The sequence below is a fragment of the Gavialis gangeticus genome, unplaced genomic scaffold (genome assembly GCF_001723915.1).
Source record: "Gavialis gangeticus isolate Ggan-Ray unplaced genomic scaffold, GavGan_comp1, whole genome shotgun sequence".
Classification (NCBI taxonomy): domain Eukaryota; kingdom Metazoa; phylum Chordata; order Crocodylia; family Gavialidae; genus Gavialis; species Gavialis gangeticus.
The window spans coordinates 22027421-22054921 of record NW_017728992.1 but is presented as its reverse complement, the minus strand read 5'-3'; the positions used below and the strand labels follow the sequence as shown (position 1 = coordinate 22054921).

The 27501-nt window shown below is 41.9% G+C and overlaps 1 protein-coding gene across 4 annotated transcripts in view; it reads right to left on the bottom strand.

Moving 5' to 3' along the window:
- TRIO (trio Rho guanine nucleotide exchange factor) overlaps positions 1-27501 on the bottom strand; it is a 589244-nt gene that overhangs the window by 225875 nt on the left and 335868 nt on the right. For all 4 annotated transcript variants that reach the window (XM_019521265.1, XM_019521285.1, XM_019521275.1 and 1 more), the window contains exons 12-15: positions 15942-16111; positions 14778-14952; positions 3787-3982; positions 3015-3181 (exon numbers count right to left, since the gene is read on the bottom strand). In XM_019521265.1, coding sequence (XP_019376810.1) covers positions 3015-3181; positions 3787-3982; positions 14778-14952; positions 15942-16111 — 708 coding nt within the window. The remainder of the gene's footprint in view (positions 1-3014; positions 3182-3786; positions 3983-14777; positions 14953-15941; positions 16112-27501) is intronic.

Here is a 27501-nt window from a genome sequence, read left to right as displayed (position 1 = left end):
GAAAAATAGTGGTCATCAAAACTTCAACTTGTTTGATTCATAGTTGAGACACTTTAGCTTCATACAGTTTATACCCTGAAGACTGGAGAAGTAGGCTGAGTACTTGGACAATTTCAGAGTACCTGGATGAAGAGGTAAAGTTTTAGTTTTTAAAATACATGTACATACTATTAATTCAAACCATCTCATTTCTTTCACAATTCAAGTGTCTCTAAAGAATGTGACAAATCAAGAATTGTGACATTAAGTTTAGCTTAACCTCTATATTGAATGGGGTGAGTATAATAGCCTGTTAATCTAGCACCTAGTGACTAGCCCTATGGGGTACCAATCTCTCTTTCATCTAGTATAAATCAGAATTATATGTAATTTATTATGAAAAACGTAATCTATATATCCTGGGTTGGATGCACAAATTTCCCTATTACTGTTCACAAAACTTATATAATGGAAAAAGGATGCAAAAATAGCATGCGTGTGTACACATACTATCACCTGGCTGAAGGATGTTAAATTACAGTAATGTAGTAATTATGCAGTAATGAAATATAACTGTTCCAGATGTAGGTAAGTGTATTAACAATTCTGTTAGCAACATTTTGTGCAGAATATATGGGCTCTGCTTTCCTTAAGTGGCAGGTCCAATTCTACCCCTTTCAAGTTAAATCAGTGCCTCCTGCTAACTTTGCCAGGAGAAAGGTCTGCTTCTTATGCTAACATCTATCAACCAGTTACACCAGTGTTTCCAGTGCTTTCTTTTAGTGAAGCAAACATTTCTACTTCTGTTAAATTTGCTAGGGGTTCAGAAGATGGATGATACACCTAGGGCTTACAAGATGCATTCTACACACCAATCACAAAGGTGACACTGATATCATTCAGCAGTGTTGCTCTGACAACAGCTGTAACTCACAACTTAAGAGTAAAGCTGTCAAGATGCAGTGATGTGAACAGTGATACATGTCAAACTCAATGTTCCCTCTCACCCCTTGCTTGCCACCTTATACACAATAACAGCTTATGAAACACCATATACTGCAGTCAGTGTTTACAGTGACTGCAGCATCCAACTAAGCATCAACCCAATACATTATAGAAAATGAGGTTCTTCAAATTTCACTGGAAAGGAGATGAAGACTTGAGGTAATAATAAATCTCTGCATTCAGGTGTAAGTTGTACTGGCTTAATATCATACTGAATTGACTCTTTGCTTTCATTCTCACAGGACAGCATGTAACAAAAGAACCCAAGGCTGCTGGAGATAAATCACTGTACATCTTCTCAACCTCACTCTTTCACTTTACAACAGTAGTTGGCATCTTGCAATTTAATAGGTTATGTCTCCAGCAGAGTAGTTTGAAAGCTGGCCAACTTTCATGTACCCTGAAAGATCTGAAGGTTTAAACTACAGTGGAACACACATGGGTAATCTGTACACCATGTAGACAAGCAATTCTTTGCGTTCCTTGTGTTTTGTGCACTTTCCATTTGCTGTGCCCATATACCAGGATCCCCCTTTCCATCTGCCCATTCTTCTTCAGGGGTGGGCTAACAGGAACAGGATGCGTTTTAATACGGACAAGTGCAGCGTGCTGCACTTGGGCAGTAGGAACCAGCAGCACACTTACACAATGGGGAACTCCCTACTCGAGAGCACGGAGGCAGAAAGAGATCTTGGAGTCATTATTGACTCCAAGATGAACATGGGCCGACAATGCGAGGTCATGGTTGGCAGGGCTAACCGGACCTTGTCGTGCATCCACAGGTGCATCTCGAGTAGAGCCAAGGAGGTGATCCTCCCCCTCTACGCGACGCTGGTCAGGCCACAGCTGGAGTATTGTGTCCAGTTCTGTGCGCCCCATTTCAAGAGGGATGTGGACAACATGGAGAGGGTCCAGAGGAGGGCCACCCGCATGATCCGGGGACAACAGGGCAGACCCTACAGTGAGAGACTGCGGGACCTGAACCTATTCAGCCTCCACAAGAGAAGGCTGAGGGGGGACCTGGTGACCGTCTATAGACTCACTAGGGGGGACCAGAAGGGTTTGGGGGAGACGCTGTTTCCCCTAGCGCCCGCTGGCATAACAAGGAGCAATGGGCACAAGTTGATGGAGAGGAGGTATAGATTGGACATCCGCAAGAACTACTTCACAGTTAGGGCGGCTAGGAGCTGGAACCAACTTCCAAGGGAAGTGGTGCTGGCCCCTACCCTGGGGGTCTTTAAGAAGAGGCTGGATGCCTACCTGGCTGGACTCATTTGAGTCCCGTTTCTCTTTCTGGGGTTTTTTTTTGTTGTTCTCCCGCCCTGGCGGGGGGTCGGGCTAGAAGATCTACTAGGTCCCTTCCGACCCTTAATCTATGAATCTATGAATCTTCCTGGGCAGCAATCATGGAGGGAGCCAACATTTTAAATTGTATTATGATTATGTCAGATGTGGGTGTTAGGGGTGTTACTGGTAAACTGGTCGCATAACTGGACAATGAGCAGGTAACATTTGGACAGAGGAAGACCATAAATGCCAAGCCTCGTTTTGCCTGGAAGTGAAATTTATCCAGCTGTTGTTGATCACTCTTGCTTATGTGCGTCTCAAGCACTCTATGCAAACTTAAACCTTAGAGTTTAGGGAAGCAGCAAAAGGAACTTTATTGTACTGCAAGAAATATAGAAAATAAAGGAGGAACAATGCAATACTCAAAGTATTTATGCTAAGCATCAAGTAGCACTGGTCCCTTGGATAAATATTAGTCAGCATGCAAAACATCCACTCCTGATTCTTCTTAAACAGCTAGCAGTAACGAAAAAGAAATACAAAAAACAAACTAAAATAAAAAATTACAAGTGGATAGATGCTGAACTCTGAGGCTAAAACCTTACAAGAAATTGCTGTAAGTGACAAACTGTACCCCTTCCATGCTATTTCCATGGATATGACCCATTCATATTCTGCAACAGTCATATCTACTTAATACCTTCACAGTAACAAACAATACACAGCACATATTTAGTTCATACCTGTTTGACTTCAGCCTGCAGGTGGCGCAGCTGCACACACTGTTCCAAGTGTTTCCGATGCTGTTCTGCCGCTAAGTCCAGCTCCTGCTGCTTCTCGTGAAGAAATTCCAATAGATCCTGAACACGAGTTGCCATGTCTACGTCTCGGTCACAAAGCAGCTCTACACCTGTAAACAGCCATTCATTTTAAAAAGTCACACAGCAGGGTTTTCAGAGAAGTTAAACCTCTTTGTTATTATGTACAATGAAAATGGCTAGTATTTTTTTTTTTAAATAGCCAAGCCACACAGAATATTTTATTAAGTAAAATATTTCCATACTTTTTAGAATGAGCTACAAGATCTTAGGAAATCTGGAGATTTCTGCTATGGATTGGAGTCTGCAGCAGGATAATTACCAAAAAAAAGTGAAAAGATCATATAAACTGAAATAATATGTTGTTGCTTTAAAAACTTAAAGTGCAACTTAAATACCATCAATACATGACTGCTCTTGAATTACAATTCTGCATACTCTTATTTATTCTTTCTACTTCTCGCTGCACTATCCAGACTTTTGTCCTTTAAAAGGAAGGAATTTACGGTATCAATACCCAACTTGCTATATATTAGCACACTATCTTACATAGGGGCTGTGACATGGTTTTCAAATCATAGGAGCTAAATGCCACCCTCCTTTGACTGTGATTAACAGAAATTAATGCCATTTTTAGATGCCTTATAGGCTGAGATGTGAGGATAATTAACTAGAAGGTGGGACAGAGTCATCTCACCAGAAGCCTGCACTTCATTGACATATTGCAGCAGATCTTGTCCTTGGTGGATGACATCAAAGGTCAGGTTATTCATGGTCAAGGCCTTGTCTGCATGGTGCTGGAGCCTCTGTTCTGCTATCGTAAGATCTTCAGTGTCAAAGTCATTCATCTGCTGAGAGAGCTCATCATTCCATGATTCAAGGTCTGAAATTATCTGATAGAGAAGAGAGAGAGAATGTGTCAGATGACTGGACAAATTTGCCCAATGTTGCACTACTGAGTAACAAGATGAGGAATGCAAAAAGGTCACCTCTTCCATCTATTCTTATCACTGTTAACTACTTAGTAACTTTTAGCAATGCATTCAAGCTGCAGAAAGCTGCTGACTGGTAAAAATATGGGCTTTCTGAGCAAGTTTGGAAGCTAGTCATCAGCCAATAAATTGGGTGAGCAATCAAAGAAAGATCAGCTGACTTGGGAGCTACAGAATAGTCTTCAGTGCAGTGCTGTCCAGTTCAGTGCTGCATATATCCTAATGATGCCTCTGACACGCAATTCACAACTACATCACCTGTAGAAAATTTGACTAACCTGTCTATGCCCAAGCCTTAAAGAAATACATTTGGGTATAATTCCTCTTCTTACTTATAGTGACAGTGACAAGAAGTAAATCAGTATGCCAGTTTAGCCCTCAGCTACTTAACAAGTCTTAAATTCATTTAAAAACAAATCACTAACTCCAAACCCTTCCAGGCAGGAATAGTCACATTGCATGAGCACAATCAATTAGTAGCCAGATGACAAACTTGAGTAAATAGGTTGGGTATTTTAGGATGAAAAGCAAAAATGAAATATACATATATATTACATATACCACAAAGCCAATCGTACTTTTGAAATCTTGCTATGAATTGTACCAAAGCATGAGTTTCATCTTAGATTTGTGACTCTGAGTCCAACTCAGTCATCAATTAAACAGCAGCTCCTTTCAAAACTACATAAATTCACCTGACTGTAAGAAAAGTGCTTTTCCCCTACAGCAAATTTAAAATTAGCAGGTCCCTGGTAGCTCCTGCCACTAACCCTAGTAACATGTAACAACTACATGTTACACCTATGCTGTGATGAATGTGTTAACTGCAGCATAAGTGGGCACGGTGCTACATGTGCACCCAATTAAAGTGTCATTAAATGTTTCACATAGGTTACAGAACATTTCTACGGCTGGTTTATATGGTACCTTAAATTTAAATGTGCGGCTGGAGCTGACAGCCAACTGATCGTCAGTCCCAGGGCCAAGACTGGCCCAGGGTCTAGAATGGCCCTGGGAATGACAATCAGCTGATTGATGGCCACAGCCAGAGGCTGGGGCAAGAAAACCTTTCACGGGACTTTAAAACTCAATGCCTGGAAGTTCTAGCTGGGCTAAAAGGAGTGAAGGATCTGAGTCTCCTGCTGGGGAAGTTGAAGGGCTTCCCTCACAAGGACTTTAAACCCCATGCCTGGCATCTTTGGCTGGGCTGCTGGGCATGGGGTTTAAAGTTCCCAGCAGGAGAAACAGTTCAGCTCCCCACAATGAGTTTCAAATTTTCTTCACCTGGTAGCCTGACCAGATTGGCTGGAAACAGGGTTTTGACAAACAGTTCCAGAGCAGAGGCTGTCTGGGTCAAGGTCAACAATCAGCTTAGTGACTGGCTGGAAAGGCTCAGGTGAACCAGACCCAGGGCTGTCAGGTCAGGGCTGACATTCAGCTAATTGTCAGTCATGGCCTCAGACTACACTGGAGCCAGTTTGAGTCCCCAGGTCATAGCTGAGAATCAGCTAGTTGTTGGCCCCAGACCAAATTGCTGGTGCAGGGGAAGCCTGGGATTATGATCCTGGGTTTCCTCTGCACTGACAAGTAGTTAAGGCATGATTAGAATCAATTCCCTGATCTTAAAATCATGCTTTCTGCCATGCATATGTGATGGCGCAGGAGGCACAATTGCTGGAAATGTAGATCAGAGCCTCTCTCACTATTCAGTGAATATACCAAGAGCCTCGGGCACGAAAAGTTCAACAGAAAGTAAAGGTATCAGTATTTTTAAATGAAATTTTAAATTTCCTTTATTTCAAGAAAAGGAAATACAGTATCCCAGTCAAATATCTGCAAACCCCACAGATGAGTATGGGTTAGGTTCTTATGAGCCAGGCTGGAAAGAGGTGAACAATATTACGCTAATGAGCCTGTTTTATAAGAGAAATTGCAAAGAGTGATAAACTGGTACTGACATAAGAAAACTCAAACTATCAAACAGTGGCCCAAAAGGCACTGTGGGCACTGCAAATCCGGGGGACAAGACAAATGGGCACCAGCAGTGCCAAGCATAAACAGGTAGACCACACTGACTAAGCTAGTTTCCCCCAAATGTAAGCAGGTGGCTGTCAAGTAGTATATGGCATCTTCCAAAGTTGGAGCCCAGTATGCAAGGCGCTGTAATATGCAGTGACAGCACGTGCCAAAAGTAAGAAGAGGGTCTGCAAACAGCAGGTTGCAATTTCTACTCCCAGTAAGTTTTCTAAGATAAAAAGCTGGGTCACCACATTAAAGGGCAACCCGATAAAGGACGGTTTCATTTTTTAAAGGGAGTTCATTTGACAAAATGCAAAGAAAAGCTAACAGCCCTCTTCCTTCTGCAGCTACTCACTCTGAGAAAAGTGTAGTTCCTCATTACTAGTCCTGACACTTCTTCAACTTCCCTCCATCATCAAGACTCACAACCTTCCCACAGTCACTCTCTCGTCATCAAACCATCTTTCAGGACCTCAAACACACCAGCATGAGATGCCATTATCTTCCAGTTAACCTCCCTCTACCCCCGCTGGAGAAAGACATCAGATCACCTCTGAACTGTTCTGAAATAACTCCCACCTGATGCTGCCAAACACCAAATGCTCCTCTATAAACACGTTATGCTTTTCATAACTTAGAATCCTTGTCAACTAATATTCACCACTGCAAAAAATCCCAGTTCTATGTCACCCAGCCACAACCAACTAATTACTTACAATTTGCATTTCCTCGGTAACATATCCACTACCAAGACATACATGGAGTTACTTAAATCACAAGCATACATTACAATTTTACAGGTGATATAGTATTATCTAGTAATTTATAATGGACTGTATTATGGTTTGTGCATTAAGCACAATTTAACAAGTTCTGAAAGGAGAAATCAGGCAGTCAATTACACCTGAAGACACTGAACAGTATAATACAAAACAGAGTTAAACAAACCCAGTTCATAAGCTGAAGAACAAGGACACCAGCAAAATGAAAACTCAGGTAATTTCCTCATGAGAATTACAGACATTTTTAAAAGAAAATTAAGAACCCCAAGGATAATTTACTTCACACCTGTATGAACATTGCTTCTCTGTCTTAAAATGGGAATAGGGTTTCTCACTCTACAAGGGAATAATAAACATTTCAATGCTGGCAGAGCTCTTGAGATATAAACTTATACAAGCATTAGCAAGTCATTTAACATTGATTAAATGAAGATTAGTGATGACACTTAATAAGAAAGAACAGCGTGAATACAGGTGACCTCAGAATTCAAGGGTTTGCTTGTGGCTATATGCTCTAATTTAGTTTTGGAAACAACAAATCTCAAAGAAAGTTACCAAAACTTTCACAAGAAAAGCATTATGAAACATTACTCAGCAGTAACCATGCACAGTCTCAATAGCTACACATCAGTTTAGACTTAATATTTACTAAGTGTTTAAAAAAAATCAGTAGTTATGACAGTCCTTTTCAATTAGCTATAACATTGCAGATATGCAACTGTTTAGAAAAACAAACTTATCTCTTTTCCTTTGTCAAAGCTGAAGGAAATTTAATAGTAAATACTACAAACAGTTAAGTTATAACAAAGCAGTGTTTTGCTATTGTTCAACATCTGTTTCTATTTTAGGGTAGTATATTTTAAGTTCTATGAAGTCACCATGCTACTTCAAAAAGCCTCTAAAAATTGAAGATAGTTTTAGCGGGACAAGTTTGTGATCATTTGATTTGATAGTTTCCAAAATATACTATCCCTACTCTGCAAAACAACAATTTATATACTTGAGACTCAAACTAGGGCTCTGACCCTCCTCAAATATATCTCAATCAGTGCATGCAACTACCATGTCTGGGAAGAACAACATGAAGAAGTTATCTGTGGCAAGTTCAAGTTGGTTTGTCTCAACACATTCACCCAAACTGACCAAAGTGAAAGCAGGTAGCAAAATTATAAGGCAGACATTATATCTGTAGCAGTACAAAGAGTGCTTCAAAAGTTATGAGGCTAGATATGCACATTTGTTGTAGCACTATAAAAATCGCAGAGGTGCTACAAATATGTTCCTGCATGAAACAATATTGTCTGTAGCACAACTCTTTTTAGCCATGGGCAATGCCTGTATGATTAAATACATTTTAATAGGAGCTGTCCCAGGCTCTGAGCATTCCACAATACTGTGCTCCCACCCCTGCTTCAAAGGAACAACTGTCTGGTCACAGCCATGAACCTGTGGACTTGGCTATACAGTATTGCTGTTCATCTGGGTCTGCCACCCTGGGACTAATAATCCAGGCTGGTAAAACCTGGCCTGAAGCTTCCAGTAGGATCTAATCCTCCATCCACTCCCTGTCAACATAGTGGCCAGCCGGCCTGGGTGAGCTGACTCTCCACATCCCTCATATAAGCCTCTGATCCAGAATTGGAAGTGTCCAGGCAACAGGACTCTCAAACCTGATCCCAGACTGTTTTGCTGTTCCCTCCAGCTTGCTCTCCAACTCCACTCAGCCTGATCTCCCAGCTTCCCGACTTCCTCTGCTCTCAGATTGACTTCTTAGCTTCCTGACCCATCTTGTCCCTGGATTCTGCTCACTGCTCCTGACCCTGGGATGGCACCTTGATTCCCAAATGGCCACAGGCCTGGGCACCCATGACTCAAAGTAACAGCAGCCTGCTGCCTAGAGAGCATGCCTTTACAGCAACTTTTTACAGGGTACTGTGAACATATGTATGCCCTCATAATGCTATATTTTTGTAGTGCTACAAGTTGTAGCATTTATAGCTCTATAAATGCATGTCTGTCCATAGCTTAAGAGTTTTGACATCATTGAGGTTTCCCAATAATCGTAAATACAGTAATATGGTGGCTAGAGGTGTTATTAGTGATACTGAACTTCAGCAATAAACATGCACTGTAAAATTACCCGCAGTAAGGCTCAAACAAGCCGACAGGCATATTGCTTGCTCTTTGCATTTCTTCTGCAGGAAGTTGATTTTGGAAATCTTCCTCCAAAACCTTTTGTTTTTTCTTCATAATCAATATTTTTCTACTGCTCTGAAATCCAAAATGACTAAAATCTTACTTTAAACACCCTGGCAAAGTAATTAGCATTAACTGAACAGAGGCAAGATCAAAGTGCCTGCTAGACAATTAGGGTAACTGGATCGTGTTTTCCTTCTTCCATTGTTCAGGAAACCATGAGTGATCAAAGGGAAACAAGCTGTAGCGTAATCTTCAAGGGGTTGCTGATACATAAGATCCCTTCTCTCACAAGTCACTTGTAACTTTCCTTTAATTTTTTTTGAGGGCTGAGTTAGAAATTATGGCAGGGTGGAAAAAACACAGCAGATGTGGACTAAACCCCTTTACAATGGTGCAAGAACCAAATTGGACCTGACTTTTCCTGAGCCTCCCACACTTCTACTTCCTTGCTCTTCCTCATCTAACTGAAGATACTCCTCAAAGCCATCATGGTCACATTTCTCTCTGACTTCTCAAGGCTTACTGGAGGTCAAAGGAATGGTGCCATTGTATATGGATATCCACAAAGCAAGGAGCACTAGCATTGCAATGTGACCTATGCTAGAGCATTGGTAGACGTCTGAGCTGTGGATAGAAACACAGGGTCAGAGCAGTGAAGGGATATGCTAGAACAGTTTGGGGAGAAGGTGAACATCCCTCAGTGCTGAAAGAACAGGTTAGGGACTACTTAGAAATACTGGGTGTGTACAAGTCCACGGAGCCAGATGGGATGCACCCAAGGGTGCTGAGGGAGTTGCCAGATGCGACTCCAGAGCCATTGTCCATCATCTTTGAAAACTCATGAAAAGGTGATTAGAAAGTCAGCATGGATTCACCAGGGGCAAGTCATGCTTGACCAACCTGATTACCTTCTAGGACAAGCTGACTGACTCTGTGGATGCAGGGAGACTGGTGCATGTGGTGCACCTTCATTTTAGCAGCCATACTGCACTGACATAGCTGTGCTAGCAAAAACTTACATTACATACTGAGCTTTCTTCAGGATGCCTTTGTTCCATTTCAACTCATGTTGCTTTGGCAGCAGTTTAAGATATTCCAAAACAGCATAATTACTATGGCTGTGCAAAATGGCACCATTCCATTTCAATGGAACAGGTTTTGTTTCGAATTTCGTTTAAATTCGAAACAGCTGTTCTGTTTCATTTTGTCAAACCAGTTTCGCTGTTTCGCCCATAGGCTATAATGTGGAAGCTCGAAACAGCCTATAACTTTGTCATTTCTGGCCTGCTTTGGATGAAACTTGCAAGAATGGTAGCCCCTTCTGAGGGCATGATGCCTACCAAGTTTCAAGCAGTTAGGTGCAGGGGGATTTGGAGAAACTGCACCCCAAAGTCTTGAAAGCAAAACTCATGTCACATGCACAGCTGGGTCAGAACTGCAGGCATGCTAGCCCCTGCTGATGCCACAAAGCCTACCAAGTTTCAAGGAGATAGGTGCAGGGGTTTGGGGGAAACTGTACCTCAAGCAGCAGACAAGCAAAACTTGTGACATGGGTGACATTGTGTGTGTTAAGGAGCAACAGGGTGAGAGCTGCAGGCCTGCTAGCCCCTGCTGAGGCCATGAAGCCTGCCAGCTTTCAAGGAGATAGGTGCAGGGGTTCTGGGGCCCTGCGCCTCTAGCTGCTGACAGGCAAAACTTGTGTGATGTCTTGGGGCACAGGGGGTGGGGGGAAACTACTGCAGGTCTGGCTCCTAGGCCCTGCTGTGACCACAAAACTTGCCAGCTGTTAAGGATATAGGAGCAGGGGGGTTCTGGGGCCCTGCACCCCTAGCTGCTGACAGGCAGAACTCGTGACATCAGTGGGTGACACTGTGTGGGTGTGTTAAGGTGCACCCTCACTCAACTGACACCAAGGCAGAAAGCAGGGCAGTACAAACAATGCTGCCTTTTTTATGCTGTTTTTCCATTCCTCCCCCAGAGTACTGGGATTGGAAGGGACCTCAGGAAAGGATGATAGTCACTGGCCAGCTACAAAGTTAATAATGAGAGCACTCCTTCCCCCCCACTTTCCCCTTCCTCTCCTTACTTTAGTTTGTTTCCCTTCAGGAAAACACAGCTTGAGCTTCAAAACTCAAAACATTTAAAAAATTTTGAAACATTTCGACTTGCCTCATTTAGTTTCAAGGCTATTTTGAAGCTCTCTGTTTCATTTCGATTTCGCTGTTTCGAGCTCGAAACGAGTCAAAACAGCATTGAAACAAAACTGCTGGAGAAATTTTGCACAGCCCTAATAACTACCCCAAATCTGTGTCCTCACATGGAGTGTAATATATAATTAGAGTGGTGTAGCTGTACCAGCATAACTAAACTGGTTAATTTCTCATTAAGAAAAGCCCAAAGCCATCTGACCATGATCATACAGGAAGCCCATAGAGAGGAGAAAGTGAACTCAAGGTTCTGCAAGTCCAAATCCAGTATCATAACCACTCCAGTATCCTTCTTAAGTTGCTCTATCACTGTCCCTTCCTTTAAAGCATCACCTTGACTTACACCTGATGAGTTCCCACATCCTCTTCCCATCTCTGCAGCCTGCTGTCCCCAGTCATGGGGAGAACAAGGCACTGCTGGAAAAGCAGAAAGACTGGCAGTAAGAGAGGTACAGTGAAGCAAATGTGAGGGAACCAAAGCACCTGGCTATGGCTGATATAGGTAAAAAGGACAAGGCAGTGAGAGAGAAGAGCTGGGCTGAAGTAAATTCACATTTTCTCAGCCTTTAAAACCTAGATTAAGACCCCAAAACTTCACTAATGAAGTCAACTTTGCTCACCAATAAGCTGGTGCCAGCTAAACTTCATCAAATAAGGAAGAGAATATGAAGTTAAAGAACTTCCCCAAACCACCCCAAACCTACTCCACCCAGGCCACCCCATACTTCCTAAATGCCACTATTCCTGCTGAAACATTGCCTTCACTTGCCTGTTGCTTCTATGTATGCCACCAGAATGCTGACAATCCTTATAGCAAGACACCTGCTATGGTCTCTGAGGGTGCCTATACATGAGTTCTGAGGCTGCTTCAATGCTCTGGAATTCCGGTACATTGCAGCAGACATGATTAATCTTAATCCCCCATGCTTAAAAATTGCAGTGGGGGCACTTAAAGGCTTGAATGAGCTTAAGCATGGCGCCCACGCTGCCATTTTTAAGCGCGGGGATGATGGTACATGAGACACAGCACTGCGTTAATTAGAGCAGCTCTTGGAGCTGCTCTAATTAAAACGTTGCTCCCTCCCCACCCCCAGAACAAGTGTAAAAGTGCCCTGGTAGACCAATTTGTCAAAGATCAAAGTCTTTGATTTCAGATGCCAATGGCAAAAGATCAGATGGCAAAAGGTCCGAGGCTAACGCAACAAACTCTGTAATTGTAGTCTCACACTATTATTTTTTAGTTTGTAACAGTGCTGCATATTCACACCCCTGTCTGTGCCTCAATTCAAATCACCTGAGCTTTTCATATGAGAGACACTAACCTTGAACAAATTGCAGCCTAGTACCGTGATGTCAAAGAGAGATACCGTACCTATAGTGACCAGATAAAAATGAAACTAACGGAATTGTAAAATTAAATAATATGCTACGCTTGCCCTCTTGTGACCAGACAGGACCAGTACCACCCAAGCAAAAATATAGCCCCCCCTTTGATGAAACTTGAGAAAACAAAGAAAGCACAAGTGCCAACCTGTTAATTATTCATGCCAGGCGTATTATTATTGGTTATTTTGTTTCCTATAACTTGGAAAGAACTTCCGCCCAAAAGAAGAGAACTGCGCATACACTCAAGAAGGGAGATCTCAGAGCATTCCCAAGAGACACACTTTGTAACCTGATCAGTTACAAATATTATCTCTCCGCCTGCGACCTTGATTCAGGCGTACTCCTGTTTTGCTGGCTCGTGTCATCTTATCTTTTTTGCTCGTCTTATCTTATCTTTCGTATGTCCCTGTCGTCAAGCGCTCTCGGTAATCTGCAGACCGTAGTAATTTGTATAAACTATTTGAAACCTGTACTCAGCAAGTCTGCAATCCACTGTAATCACTGGGTGACAGAACATCTGCATGCTGTAACTAAAAAATCAACTGCTTCTGCCTACGCTGCAAGCCATCAGTAGCGTAAGTAAAATAAATTTTCTGTGTAACCAATGTGCTTTAAACCATCTGACTATCTGACTCCTGCTCGCCATTAACACCTGCCTGTCCAGTCATAAATCCCGCCTCGTGCCAAGCCAGTTGTACCGACCCAGGCTCACAGGTCAAGGGTGCACTGGCATCGAGGCACGACAATTCACTGCTGAGATGAGACATAGCTGATCCTTCAAAGCATACATGGACAACTCCTAAGTATCAAGTACAGTTCTCCCAACCTTGTCCTGCTAATGCTCAGACTGTTCAAGACAGGTACACCTAGGTGGAATCCATGTACCCAAGTGCCACAACTCAAACTTTCGGACTGCACCACTTACACTGTCACATTATTAGGATGAGTTAAGGCTGGAAGAGATGATCTAGTCTCAACTCCTATATAAGAGGCTAGAGAATCTCTCTAAACCAGTTAACCTCCAAGATACCACACTACCCTACCTTCCACCTCCATATTTAAGTCAAGAGGAGGGAAGAGGTGGGTACACAATTAGGGGTTTTAGCTTAAATCTGCTAGCTTTATTTTTCAGAAGCTGAAATGTAGCCATTTTTCATTATGTAGCCTTAACTCTGGAGTAGACTTAGGGTGGTGGGGAGAAGCTGTGTTCCATAACTTGGAATTTTCTTGCTTATTTCACCACTCTCCACATACTGGAATGTCACCAGCCCATCACTGAGCAGCATTAATTGTATTAATGAAATTTTGGGCAATTTAAATGAACTCATTCTTTGAATTCTTTAATTTAACTCAAATTAATAGTTAGAATTTTTCACCCTTCCTTTTGAACTCCACAGCTTCTTTGACTTTTCTTAATAGGATTTTAATATAATCTGGATTATTATGCTTCTGATTTCATACAAGTCCCTACACAAAGCCAGAAGCCTTTCATACCAATGTCAAGTCATCTGTTTTAAGTGCCGGACAATCTGCACGCTTGCAGGTTTGGGCAGGTTCTGCAGTAAAACTGTGTTGGCATACATTTTTAAAAAGTTACAAGAAGCTTTTTTTTCATGCTACAGCCTAAGGCTTTTCAACCCTAGGAGTTATGAAGCATCTCTGAGGTCTAACATCCCTAAAATTATAGTTTGGCAGTGTGGAAAAGGAAGGGTTATCAAGTAGCAAGAGTACCCTGTTTTTGCATTAAAAAATTAACTCAAAGATGAATTATTTAATGCAACTCCCTAACGGAAATGAAGAGTTTGATGACATAACCCCCAATTTAGAGGGGAAAAATTGCTCTAGTACGGGTAACTTACCTGAGACCATAAAAAAGAGTCTATCAAACACAGACGAAAAGTCCCAGGGCTCCCATGTCTGCACTCAGTCCATAATTGTGGGAAAAAACAGGTGAAGGCCTTTAACGGAGTTAAAGGCATGAGACCTAAATCTAGTATGTCTGTATCTTCAGGTGTCCAAATACAAATACATCATTTTAGCATACCTTATTCACATAGGTAAACCCAGTTAAAAATCAACAGGATGAAGCCATCGGGGACTCACATCTATTGCATCCCTTTCAAAAATACGTAGCTGCAGAAATAGTTCAAGCTTGATCTTGCGCTCCTGAAAAAGTTCTTCCATCTGAGACTGGGCTTCATCCAGCTGCTGCAGGACTGTCTCTATGTGGTTGATAGAGCTGTTGTGAGGGGTCTTGTTACTAGAAATGGCAGAATCCCTATTTAAAGTGGAAAGAAAGGAAAAGGAATATGAAAACACCAACAGGAATCAAATTACAAAAAAAGTCAGCTGCTACATGTTTGTGACAAAGTTCTTTAAGAGAGAACCTTCCCAGTAGCATTGTTTATACTAATTGTTTTAAAGTATCACATGCTGCAATTGAGTGAAACATCGGCACCAGCTTTTTTTTCTCTCTTGCTTATTTCTTCAACATAGAGTTATATTTGTTTTTAGTACACATTTAAAATGCCTTTTTTAACAGCTAACATCTAAACCTATATTTAAAGCTAACTGTCAAGAAGAAGTGAGAAAAATGGACATTTATTATACTGTATTTCCAAGAAATTAACAAAGCTGAATTAAACTGAAAAGGAAATGTATTTCTATATTTAAGCATGCAGTGTGTATGCGCACACATGCGAACACACGCGCGCGCACACACACACACACACTGTAACATCCACTTTTGCAAGGTAGAAGAGATGCTTCATCAACATAGAAAGAGACCATGGAATTAAGTTAACAATAATAATGGAAAAGACCACATAGTCACTTTTTTTTAAAGTAGAAACAAAGTCATTTTGTGCCTTGTCTAACATAACTCTAAAAGGCTGGTCAAGTATTCAGTCATTCTTAGGCATCGTAGGTCAGACTGATGAGACAGAAGCTCACTCATATCACAAAAAAGGGTATTCTTGTGAAAATGAAACTGTCCTTTATGTGAAGCTAATGCTCAAGAGCTCAACTTCCTGAAAACAAAGAGTTAACTGAGATCAGCATAGAATCAAACAACTAATGGCATTGCTAATATTTACATTAAAGCCAGGTAACAGAGTACTCTCACCCCACCCCATATTAAACTAGTAAGGATAATGATTCATGCAGTACTAGAAGGATACCAGAAAACAAAATTATAGAGAAATATGCTGAATGCTTTAGAATAAGGCAATCAAAGGATTTAATATCAATTTGTCTAAAAGCCATTACCTTAGTTGCTGAATAAGATCTTCCCCTTCCTTGATGACATTGACTGTCACTTGCAGAGTGGTCTGTTGCTGCTGACCAAAACGTTTGATCAGGTCTTGCACAGCCTCGACAGACTCTGCATACACATCATCAAGCAGCTCTTTCTGTAACTCTTCGAGCCATGTCCACAGCTACAACAGAAGAGGAAAGGACACCAGTGTCACGCAGGCAGACACTCTTCCATGTTCATCTCCTTGGGTAAAAGGAAACAGATGGGGGAAGCAACAGGATTTGCTTCCTTTTATAGGAAATTCCCATCTATTTTTCTTTTTTAAGAGAGTGAACTAGTCTGCAACGGAAGGTTTTTCCTTTGTGGAAAAAGCTGATTTTTATCCATGCTGCAAAGTCAACCTTTGCTTTCGCAGTTCCTGACTATACTTCCACCTATATGTGAAAGTGTAGCACAGAATTCAGTCAGAATCCCATCTGCAGCTCTGTGGCATAATTACTGGGAGGGAAATGCTATGGTAACAATCCCTGAGAGAAGGAAGGAAGGTAACAATCCCTGAGGGAGGGAGGAGAGGGAGGAAGGAAGGAAGGAAGAGAGCTGCATCTCAACAATCATCAAAATTTACACTGCCAGGGTAACACATACATGGTACTTTTAAGAGGTTGTAGAACACTAACTTGGCCAAAAGATGCATCAGAAAACAAAACCAAACCAAAAAAAAAAGCCTCCTTACACTTCTCTCTGCCTTCTGAACTGAGAAAAGGCAAGGCAATCAACATCATATGCATCTATTTAATTCTTGTGATTATATTGTCCAATAGAGTGCAGCCCCCTACTGAAACAAAGCAAAATACGCACTGGTTGAAATAACTGCAACTAAACTAATCTAATGAGCCTAATCACTTAAATCTTTGAAGTTTGTGTAACCCCAAACTGTTATAACACATTTTAGTTTATGGTGAAACAAACAGGTAAACACTTCGTGGTGTTGAATCAATGGTAACATAGCTTTGTTCCCCTTAAGTTGATAGACTAGGCTGCTAAAGCATGAGTATCTGGGAACACATTATATGCCCCAACATTGTTAACTGCCAGACATCTATTGTTTAAAATAATCCAAATACTGTTCTCCAAGCAATGGAGAACACAATGACAGTAAAAATATTCCTGTGAGTCTGGGTCCATAAATTCAAGAATGATGATAATCTGAATCAGTTAATTTTAATATTTCTAAAGGGAAGAAATACCAGCGAGTTTCCTCACATAAAGAACTGTCACCCAACCACTAGTATTTTATATAAAAGTTATTTGAATGTTGTACAAATATTAACTGCTATTCTTTACGAAGTCTTGAACAAACCTTTCCGGTATAATGAAACTGAAGAAGAAATGTAAGAATTTTCACTCAGTTTGAAGGGTTTTTGGTTGTCATCGTGTTGATCTCAGGACATAGGCAGGCCAGGTTCTTTGGGAAGATGTGATATCTTTTATTAGAATAACTGAGTAGTTGTAAAAAAGTTCTTTGCAAGCTTTCGGGCACAATCACCGTTCTTGAGGCATAGGGAGTCTCTGCCATTCTGAGATCTCCAAGGAATGAAAGAAGCCGAAAGTGCGGCAGAATGTCATTGAGAAGGTAAATAAGTAGAAATTAGGAAAACAAAAAAGGAGAGAAGGGAAGGGGGAGGGTGGGGAACAAGAGAGAAGAAAGCCAAAGGTAAGTAAGGGAGATTCTACTGTAGTAGTTTTCCAAGGTAGAAAAGAGGCAGTCTGTAAAAAAGTAAATAGCTGGAATTTAGGAAAACAAAGGGTAGACAAGGAGGGTGGGGTGGAGAAGGAAAATGTAAAAGGTCAGTTCTGGCTGGTGAATCAGATGTCAGGCATGTTGTAATGTGTTATAAATCCAATATCTATATTGAGTCCATTATTTTTTGTATCCAGTAGTAGATTTATGATGTGAAGCTCGTAGGCTTGTCTATGAAAGGTGTTTTGTAAGTTCTCTTTGAAGATTAGAACTGAGAGATTGGAGAGGGAGTGATTGTCCCGTGCTGGGTAATGGGGGCACAGGTAATGGGGGGACACTTCTCACAAGACAATCACTCCCTCTCCAATCACTCAGTTCTAATCTTCAAAGGGAACTTACAAAACACCTTTTGTAGACAAAACCCTGTGCTCTACAGCCTTATCAATCTCAGATTGCAGCCCAAGAAAAAAACACCTCTTAGGCTTCTAGTATATTAAAAACATGCACAGACAGACTTCAATTTCTCTATACCTATACTATATCTACCCCTAAACTCATCAAGGTGAAAGACACAGATGCCTGAATAACACTGAACCACGTGCACTCTTTTACGTCCTTTTACACATGAAACTACTAGCTAATATGTCCCCCAACCATAAAATAATATACAGCAATATACTGGAAACATATATACATATGTATGGTCCATGTCATTCAACAACTGTCATCCCTATCAACCCTTGGAAAGGCCACAGCTACCTAACACATAGCTAAAGAATGGACCTTAAGGCAGGGGTATCAAACAAATGGCCCGTGGGCTGGGTCTAGCCTGTGGATCCATAACATCTGGCCCCAAGTGCTGTCCATAGGTCTCAGAGTGATCACAAGCAGCATGTGGGGTGCACTGGATGGTGCTGTGTGCTGCATGGGGAGCTTGCTCCAGCTCATATCTCAGGTCTGTGTTTCATGCAGTGGCTGCTCTGGGGCTCATGGGCCACACTGAATTGCCTGGTGGTGGTAGTGATGGCAGCTCTGGGACAGTGCTGCATGGCTCTGTGGCAGTAGGCCTAGATCTGGAATGCAAAGCTAGTCTGTGGGTCCAGTGTGGCTCATGGGCTGGCCCTGTGCCACTCATCCAGTCCACAAGGCCAGATAAGTTTGACAGCCCTACTTTAAGACATATTGCACAATTGAGAGGAACAGGAAAGGGAAGCCCAACTTGCAGCCCTTTCTCCCTACACAAACAAGAAACACCCCTTCCCCCCCGGGCATGCTTCGCAACACGCACAAAAACAACAGATCTTTAGGAATGTCCCTCCCCCTCCCCACTTATTGATTTACCACATTCTGCAGTAGACGTGTAGGATCCATGCATTCTGGTGGCTACAGTGATAACACAAGCATTACAGCAGTTGTGCTAATAACTAAGGCTTGAAAAGTAAGAAGGACTGCGAATTTTTAAGTGTTCACTCATGGAGATGTCACTGGCCTTTTGCATCATAATTGCAGTATTTTTTAAAAGGTACTGTAGGTAAAAATGCCAGCTATAAAATATTATTACATAAGAAGAGATTCCTGCTTAAAAGTCTATCTGTCTATCAATAAACTTTTTTTTGGATACACTTCTTCAGGTATGAGAAAGAAGCAGACAGGCTAAGTTAAACAAAAAACATTTTATTTAGCTCCATATAAATAAAAGGAGTGGTGGATGGCTGTGAAATAGGAACAAAGAGAAGTGAACAGAAGTAGCTTCAAAATGAGATAAATGAAGTTGAGTGGATAACCTAATAAAGTAGAAGCACAAAACCATTCAAAAAGAAGTCATCATTATCTGTGGAACGCAGAGAGGCAGGTAGAGACTGTAAGTAGACTGAAAAGGCCCATAAACGATTATTGTATGTATTCAGTCCACTGCTTTAGTGCCCAGTAAAGTTATGAATTTCTTTTCCCAGGCCAACCTTTTGAAGGCATTTTGCTGAGTATCCTTGAGAATAAGCAGTGTGAGGTCAGAAAGGGAGTGGATGTTTTGTGAAAAAAAAAAAAGTATTCTTCTCTTAGTGACTGCATGTCTGCCCATCTTGTTCCAATGATCCCTCAATTCTGAAGCACAGCTTTTTTCAACTTTCACCCACATACTTTCCATAAGGGCATCTGGTGCATGGGATGAGATGTACCATGTTCTGAAATAGACACATGTAAGATCCATGGATTCTAATGGTTTTTTTGTGAGGGATGCTGACTACAGTGGCAGTAGAGATATTCACAGGTTGTTGCTGAGCCAGTGTTTGACCTATTTAGTGTGTGCTGATCAGAGGGGAGTGCACTTCTGATGAGTTTGGAAAGGTTTGGAGACTGTTTGAAAGCCAGCAGCAGAGACACTGGGGCTACAGACAGATATTACACATAAACCAGTTATAAGTGATAAGAAAGTGGTTTAAACCTGTAACAGAACAGATATTCAGTGCACATAAACCAGTTGGAAGATGGCTGAAACCGGTTTGAGATAAAACTGGTTGAATATAGTATCAGACTTGACTGATTTGGCTAAAATCAGTTTATACAATGTCTGTCCCAGACCCCTTCCTAGTTTAACCTAAACCAGAGTCCCCCAGCATCCCAGATGCTTTGCAGTCATGGGCAGGGCTGTCTGCTGGAGCAGAGCAGGGTTGGTTCTGCCCCTCTCCTTCCTAACGAGAGCACAGTCACTGCTCCCATTGGCTGAGGAACTGCAGCGTCTGTCAGGCTTCCCCCTGCCCCCTCCTTCTCCCACCCCTCTGGCTGCTCAAGCAGGGATCCCCCTCCCACCCCTCTCCCATGGCAGGGGTCTCAAGTCAGGGACTCTGGCATCTGGCCATGCGCACCCCACATGCTAACTAAGGCTGAGAGGTGTCTGTGTGGGCCTCCAATTTCACTGGAACAAAGGGCAGACAGCTGGCGGCTTCCAAATGCAAATGCATCCTGCAGATAAGAAGAGATTGAAACTAATGATAGAGATGCTTTCTTTTGTAGGACTTGATGGGTCAATAAACTTTGTCCTGACAAGCAACCTGCTAGCTGCAATCTGTCAGTCTTTAAGAGGGGACAGAGAAAGGTGTTAGAAATTATCTGATTTGCAGACAGTCTGAAGAAGCAGGGAGAGGGAGATTGAAAAGCTCAGTATCAACAAATGCAGGGTCTGGCAACACTTCTGCCCCTCAAGCAGCCAGCAGGGAAAAGCCTGGGACTGCAGGCAGTGCTGGGGTTTACACCCCTCCCTAATGAGAAGGTCCTGCCAGAGCCTGGCCACCCCCCTCCCCAGCTCATCACTGCATGTGCCTACATTTCTGGAATGAAAAGGAAATGTCTATTGACCTCCAAATCAGTTCAAGCTTTGCAGGTTAGACTAACCTGCAAAGATTGAATCAATTCAGGCTCAGGCTTTTTGAATGTCTATTCCTAGTCTGGGAAACTCTCTCAAGGTCCTATGCTCTCAACTATAGGCTTTAATTGTTTGATGATGCTTCTTTTAAATTCCAGTGTAGGATGGTATGGGGCAACCAGGGATATGCAGTCAGTGGGGGATTTCTTTTGCATTCTAGTAGTCTACTGAGCATTTGGGTGATTTGTTCAAAGATCTCTCATTCTCTGCTGCATGTTCATGCTTTGTAACGACTGTTTTTAGGTTGGTACAGTGGGCACCATAAGCAGATGTGGTGGTATCTATTTTATGTTATTTAATAAATATTATCTTGTGTCTGCTTATTTTCCAGATGTGAAAAAGGGCTCTTTGTGCAACTTGTCCAACATCTATGGTTGGTCCAGTGAAAGACATCACAACCATCCCTGCCTTCTTCCCAAGAAACAAAAACTGAAAAAAGCCTTTTGGCTCTCATAGTTTTGGCAGCTCGAATACTCCAGCCTTACTTCTTTCAATTAGATACATAGATCCAGTTAAGTTTGTCCAGTTCCCCAAGTGAGAGAAAGAGACACCTTCTGATCTGGATACTCATTTTGGTGATAAACAGTGAAGTATAAAAACATCTGAAATTAATGATTCAAGTAAAAAAAACAAACAATTTCACTGATACCTGACTCATGTATGAGGGGTATCCAAATTTTCTCTCTTTTCAAAACTTTAGCAATTCCTTCAGTAATCAACTCAGAAATGCTGCATTTGGTTCAGTTAGCCATGCTCCCATTGTATCAATCACTGTGCAGGACACTTCTCATTCATTGCCATTGTAAATGTGTTACAGATTTCATTTTTTAGTTCTGCACTAACCAAGAGTAAGTCTTTTAGTTAACACACATGTATTCATGCCAAACAACAGCAATTATTAAGAGCCCTTTCTGGCTATCCCTCGCTTCCCATGGTTTCAGTTCAACCAGCTTTATTTGCATGGATGACATGGCAGATTTACATTTGAGTAAGGTAACAAGGAAAAAGCATTCAGAAACTTCTAAAAAGGAGATAAACTGCTTGAAACTCCTAAAATAATCTGACAGAATATTCAACAAGTATTCCCTGTAAAATGCTAAAGGAAAATGTTTAGGAATCCACAATCCTCTCTCGTATGCTCTGTTCTCAGCTAGGTTCCAACACCTGACTTTACAGTTATTGAGAAGATTGCTGCACTCTGGCTTGGCTACAAACACCTGGCTTGGCCATTACTCCAATTTTCCATCTTCTGGCTGACAAGGGAGCCATTTGGCATATCAGTTTGTGGAACAGTTCAAAGGTGCAGACACAAACATATATTCATCATTCAAACACGTTTCTGCACCCCAAATAAAAGCTTTCTTTTACTTCATCTGCTGCTAAAGATCACCTTGGGATATGGTCAGTGAATTCTGCCTACCACTTTTTCGCAAAACCGCCAATCCTGTTAACAACTCTCCTGAATTATTAATGTGCTGCTCCTGAAATTTGAATGTTTCCCCAAAATCATGAAATGCTAGCACAAGACCAAACAAACACACACACAAACAAACAAACAAACCAAAAAACAAACGTGAAATCAACAGCTTGGAGGAAAACTAATTTATAAAGCATCAATGATGAATTTGGGTACTTCATCCTAGTGATGAGAACAGGCCTGCACAATGCCACAGGGAGAATACCTCCTAAGAACATTTTGTGTACCAATACTAATGCTTGCATGCGGTCTAGTTTCAGTTGCACAGATTATTCAATTTAATTTCTGCACTGACATTTCTCATGGCTTGTCTGCACCTAAGTTCAGTATTGGCACTGGTAACAACTTGTGTCAGAATACACACTGAGATATAAAATTTCAATTTAGTTATTTTTCTTCTATGTTTTAATTTCCAGTATACTTTATCTGTACCAGTGACCTCATTACAATAAAGCACAGTGTTCCCTTTCAGTTCATTCCTCAAGCTTTGCCTTGGAAATGAAAATATATGATGAATTGTGTACCTAGTATAAACATAACTAATGCCAGACTCCACTGTTAGAATCGCTGACAAATGCTAAAATGTTACATACTCACTGAGCCATTAATGATACAAGTTGTTATAGGAAGTGGTTACCAGCAGGGTGGGAAATCTTTTGATAGCATTGCCTTTGGAAAATGCAGGGAGGAGAAAGTGAATGTGAACAGCAAAGAACAGTAGAAAAAGCCCAGGGGATCAGGGGAAGCTATGTGTCAAGGAAAGACAAACATGAAGGAATAGGAGTACATGAGAAAAAAAAAAAAATCAAGTAGTAAGAGACGGACAGAAAAAGACAGAGTAGAAACTACAGCATGAGGCAGAAAGGCAGGGTCATAATGAAAGGAGAAAGGACAAGCAACAGGTAATGGGAAATGGTGAGTAACTAAAAAAAATAAGGCAGTAAGGTGACTCAGGAAGAGGAGAAATGGCTACAAAACAGAAGCAGTTGCAGAAAATCCATGCTGCCAAAATAAGCAACTGACAGTGCTTACACAGAGAAGAGAGTTCAGACACTGGAAAGCAATCTGGATATTAGAGCCATGCATAATTAAGTAAGAGGCAAAGATTCAAAAGACATTTAAAAAAAAAAATCAAATAAAAAAACTGAGACCACAAACTATTCCCTATCCCTCACTGAAAATAATTTTTCACTGTTTAACAGAGTATTTTGCATAGACTACTGACAGATTCCCCAGCATACACAGGGGTGTCACCCCCTTCTGTACTCCACTTAGCTTGAAAAAGAATACTGTGTTGTCCGAAAGCTTGCTAGAAATATCAACCCACCTTCAAATTGGTCTAATAAAAGATATCAACTCGAACCAAAAAGTCTATCATATAGCCCCAGACCAATACGGCTGACCCCAAAAGAAAACTCCCACTGTTAAATAGACAGTTTGTTTTGTAGAAGCACAGAAAATAGAAGTACATTAAAAAAAAAAACACAAGAACAATAACCCTGATCCCATGCTGAGGGAAGGCAAGCTTAATACTATCTTTTTACTAAAGAATGAATTCATCAATATGTTGCTTGATCACCAGCTACATATGTACCGAACCTTCTTGCCCTAGCCACTTTTAAATAAGTTTTTTATGCAACTGAAATGCAGGCTAGAGGTAAATGTAACAAATGAAACCTTTTCAAGTGAAATGTACGTGGAAACATTTCAAAAAAGGAAATGTCATAGCCAGTGGATGAAGGCTGTATTGTTCCCAGCATTTCAAATGCTGCAGCTTGCTCTAGCACCAGGCACAGGGCACTAAACTAGCCTGCAGCAACTTGTAGCATAGTGATGGGAGGCAGCAGAGAGGGTAGAGCAGTGAGCAGGAGAGGAGACATAGGCAGAGTTGGGGAGTGGGCACTGGGTGCTCCCAAATCCCCTGAATCTCTCTTCTCTCTGCTTAAGAGGGAAGGGGTAGAGAAGACAGGGCTGGATGGTTCAGCTCTGATTTTGGTGCAAGAGTTTGGCATCTGTACAACTGTGTACATCTTTTAAGGCCTTTGAAACATTAATTCTTGTGCCTGTCCACACCCTAGGGCAGCAGTTCCCAATCTGTGGTACATGTACCACCATTGGTATGCAGACAACTTGTCAGAGGTACATATTAACAGATTATAATTACTTTATATGACAAAAATTTGCCAGTGGTACTTAAGGTTGTATTGGTTTACATTGGTGGTGCACAATTTGTCAGTTTGAGAACTGCTGCCCTAGGGCAAAAAAAAAAAGGCATGCTTACAAACGTATGTTATTGTAATCCTGATTCTTAACAAGTGTCCTGCAGGAGAAATCTATCCCTCCTACAACCATAACTAAGATGGTATTTTGAGTTACTCCGTTTTTACTTGCCAGCTGTTTTGCAGGACCATCTCAGCATTCCACACACAGCATTCCAAATAAGCAAGATACCACTGAATTGTCATCTGAGCAAATGAACAAAGTGAAAGAACAGCAGCAGCATAGACCCAGCAATCATTTACCTCCGATTTTGAATTTACTATTTCTTTGCATTTCAAGTTTCATAGTTAGTAGGGTCGGAAGGGACCTGAGCAGATCATCAAGTTCAACCACCTGCCACAGGCAGGAAAGAATGCTGGGGTCAGACGACCCAGACAACGTGCCTATCTAGCCTCCTCTTAAAGACCCCTAGGGTAGGAGCGAGGAACACTTCCCTTGGAAGTTGGTTCCAGATCCTGGCCGCCCTGACTGTGAAGTAGTGCCTCCTGATATCCAGCCTGAATCTGCTCTCTGTCTCTGTCCACTGTTCCTTGTTACTCCCGGTAGTGCTCGGGGGAACAGGGGCTCTCCCACTGCCTGCTGGTCTCCCTTGGCCAGTATATAGACAGCCACCAGATCCCCTCTCAGCCTCCTTTCGTGGAGGCTGAACAGGTTCAGATCCTGTAGCCTATCCTCATAGGACCTGCCCTGCTGCCCCCTGATTATGTGGGTGGCCCTCCTCTGGACCCTCTCAATGTTGTCCACATCCCTCCTGAAGTGTGGCACCCAGAACTGGATGCAGTACTCCAACTAGGGCCTGACCAAGGTCGCATAGAGGGGGAGGATCACCTCCTTGGACCTGCTCATGATGCATCTGTGGATGCATGACAAGGTGCGGTTAGCCTTTCTGACTGCATCCCCACATTAGCAGCCCATGTTCATCTTTGAGTCAGTAATGACTCCAAGATCCTTTTCTGTCTCTGTGCTGGTGAGAGGGGAGTTCCCCAGCCTGTAGGTATGCTGCTGGTTCTTCCTCCCCAGGTGCAGTACCTTGCACTTGTCAGTGTTGAAACCCATCCTATTCTCATCCGCCCACCTCTGTAACCAGTCCAGATCTGATTGTAGTTTGTCCCTCCCCTCTACCGTGCCCACCTCCCTCCACACGGTAGTGTTATCTGTGAATTTGAACAAGGTGCTATTCACTCCCTCATCCAAGTCACTGATGAAGATGTTGAACAGCACAGGCGCGAGGACCGAGCCCTGCGGAACCCCACTGCCCACATCTTTCCAGGTTGAAAAGGACCCATCCACCACCACTCTCTGGGTATGGCCCTCCAGCCAATTGGCGATCCACCTGACCGTGCAGGGATCAACACCACAGTTGCCTAATCTTTTAATGAGAATGGGGTGAGAAACAGTGTCGAAGGCTTTTCTAAAGTCCAGAAAGACTACGTCCACCACGAAATAAGTTGACCCCCAAAATAATATCACATATCACAAGTTGACCCCCAAAATAATATCACATAGGACAAGTTTACTTAAAACTGTAATACATAAAGTTGCATGAGATAGAAACAAAGAGTTATTTCTTGTCTGGTTCTACTTAGCTTTTTCTTCCATGTCTGCTGGAGCATATTATGGCAGAACTTGAAAAAGAGCCACAGAACCTGGCCCCCAAGGGCCTGGTTAAAACAGGCTTCCATCGCAATAACTGTGTACCATTGCAAATGCAGAACAAGCCAAATTATTCCAAAGAGTAAATAAATCAAGATAGGAAGGTTTTACATCAAATAGTCTAATAGTATCTAGGGGAACAGAAGCAGTATTCCAACACATGCGGACAGGCTCCCCAGGATTCCTAATGCATGAATCACCAGTTACGTCTGTCCTTTCTCAATCATTTCTTCCCTTCCTCTGCATCTCCCATCTCTCATTTGCCCATCACTACTGCATCTACTGATGCAGAGTATAGCCATTTTCAGCCCCTCTTCGTGACGCTAACAAAAATAGATAATGCAAAACTAAACAGAATAAAAATAGGAGTAAGATTTTTTTGGCATTTGACCAAGGCTACCATTTCTCTGCTGCATTAATGGTGTATAAGCAGCAGTAGGTATTAGAGGAACATGAAGAAAAGCAGCAGTACAGATCATTTATGAGAAATACAAAGGTAAGTGTAATTTGAAAGATTTTCCTCATTTGGCAATGAGGTAAGAATAGTGGCGGGAGAGAGACGGGAGGAGGATGAGAAGAACAGTAGAGATATAATGAAGTAGAAATACTGAAACCACTAGTTGAGCAACATGTATTTATGGTGTAGAGTTATAAAAAAAATTAATAGTGAATATGTTTGCAGACCATTAGCCTTGAGGAACTGGTAGAAGTATCAGACACACACATATCGAAATATGCCCATCTGGTAAAGCATTTTGCAGAACACAGCACTTTGGCTACTATCCTTTTCAAAAGCATGAATCTGGCTCCAAAGTCAAAAAGTCAAGGACAAAATTATAATATGAATTCACTATTCTAATATTATAAAATCATAGAACCATAGAAGTAGGGTCGGAAGGGACCTTGTAGATCTTCAAGTCCGACCCCCTGCCTGGGCGGGAGAAAAGACTGGACTCAAATGAGTCCAGCCAGGTAGTCATCAAGCCTCTTCTTAAAGATCCC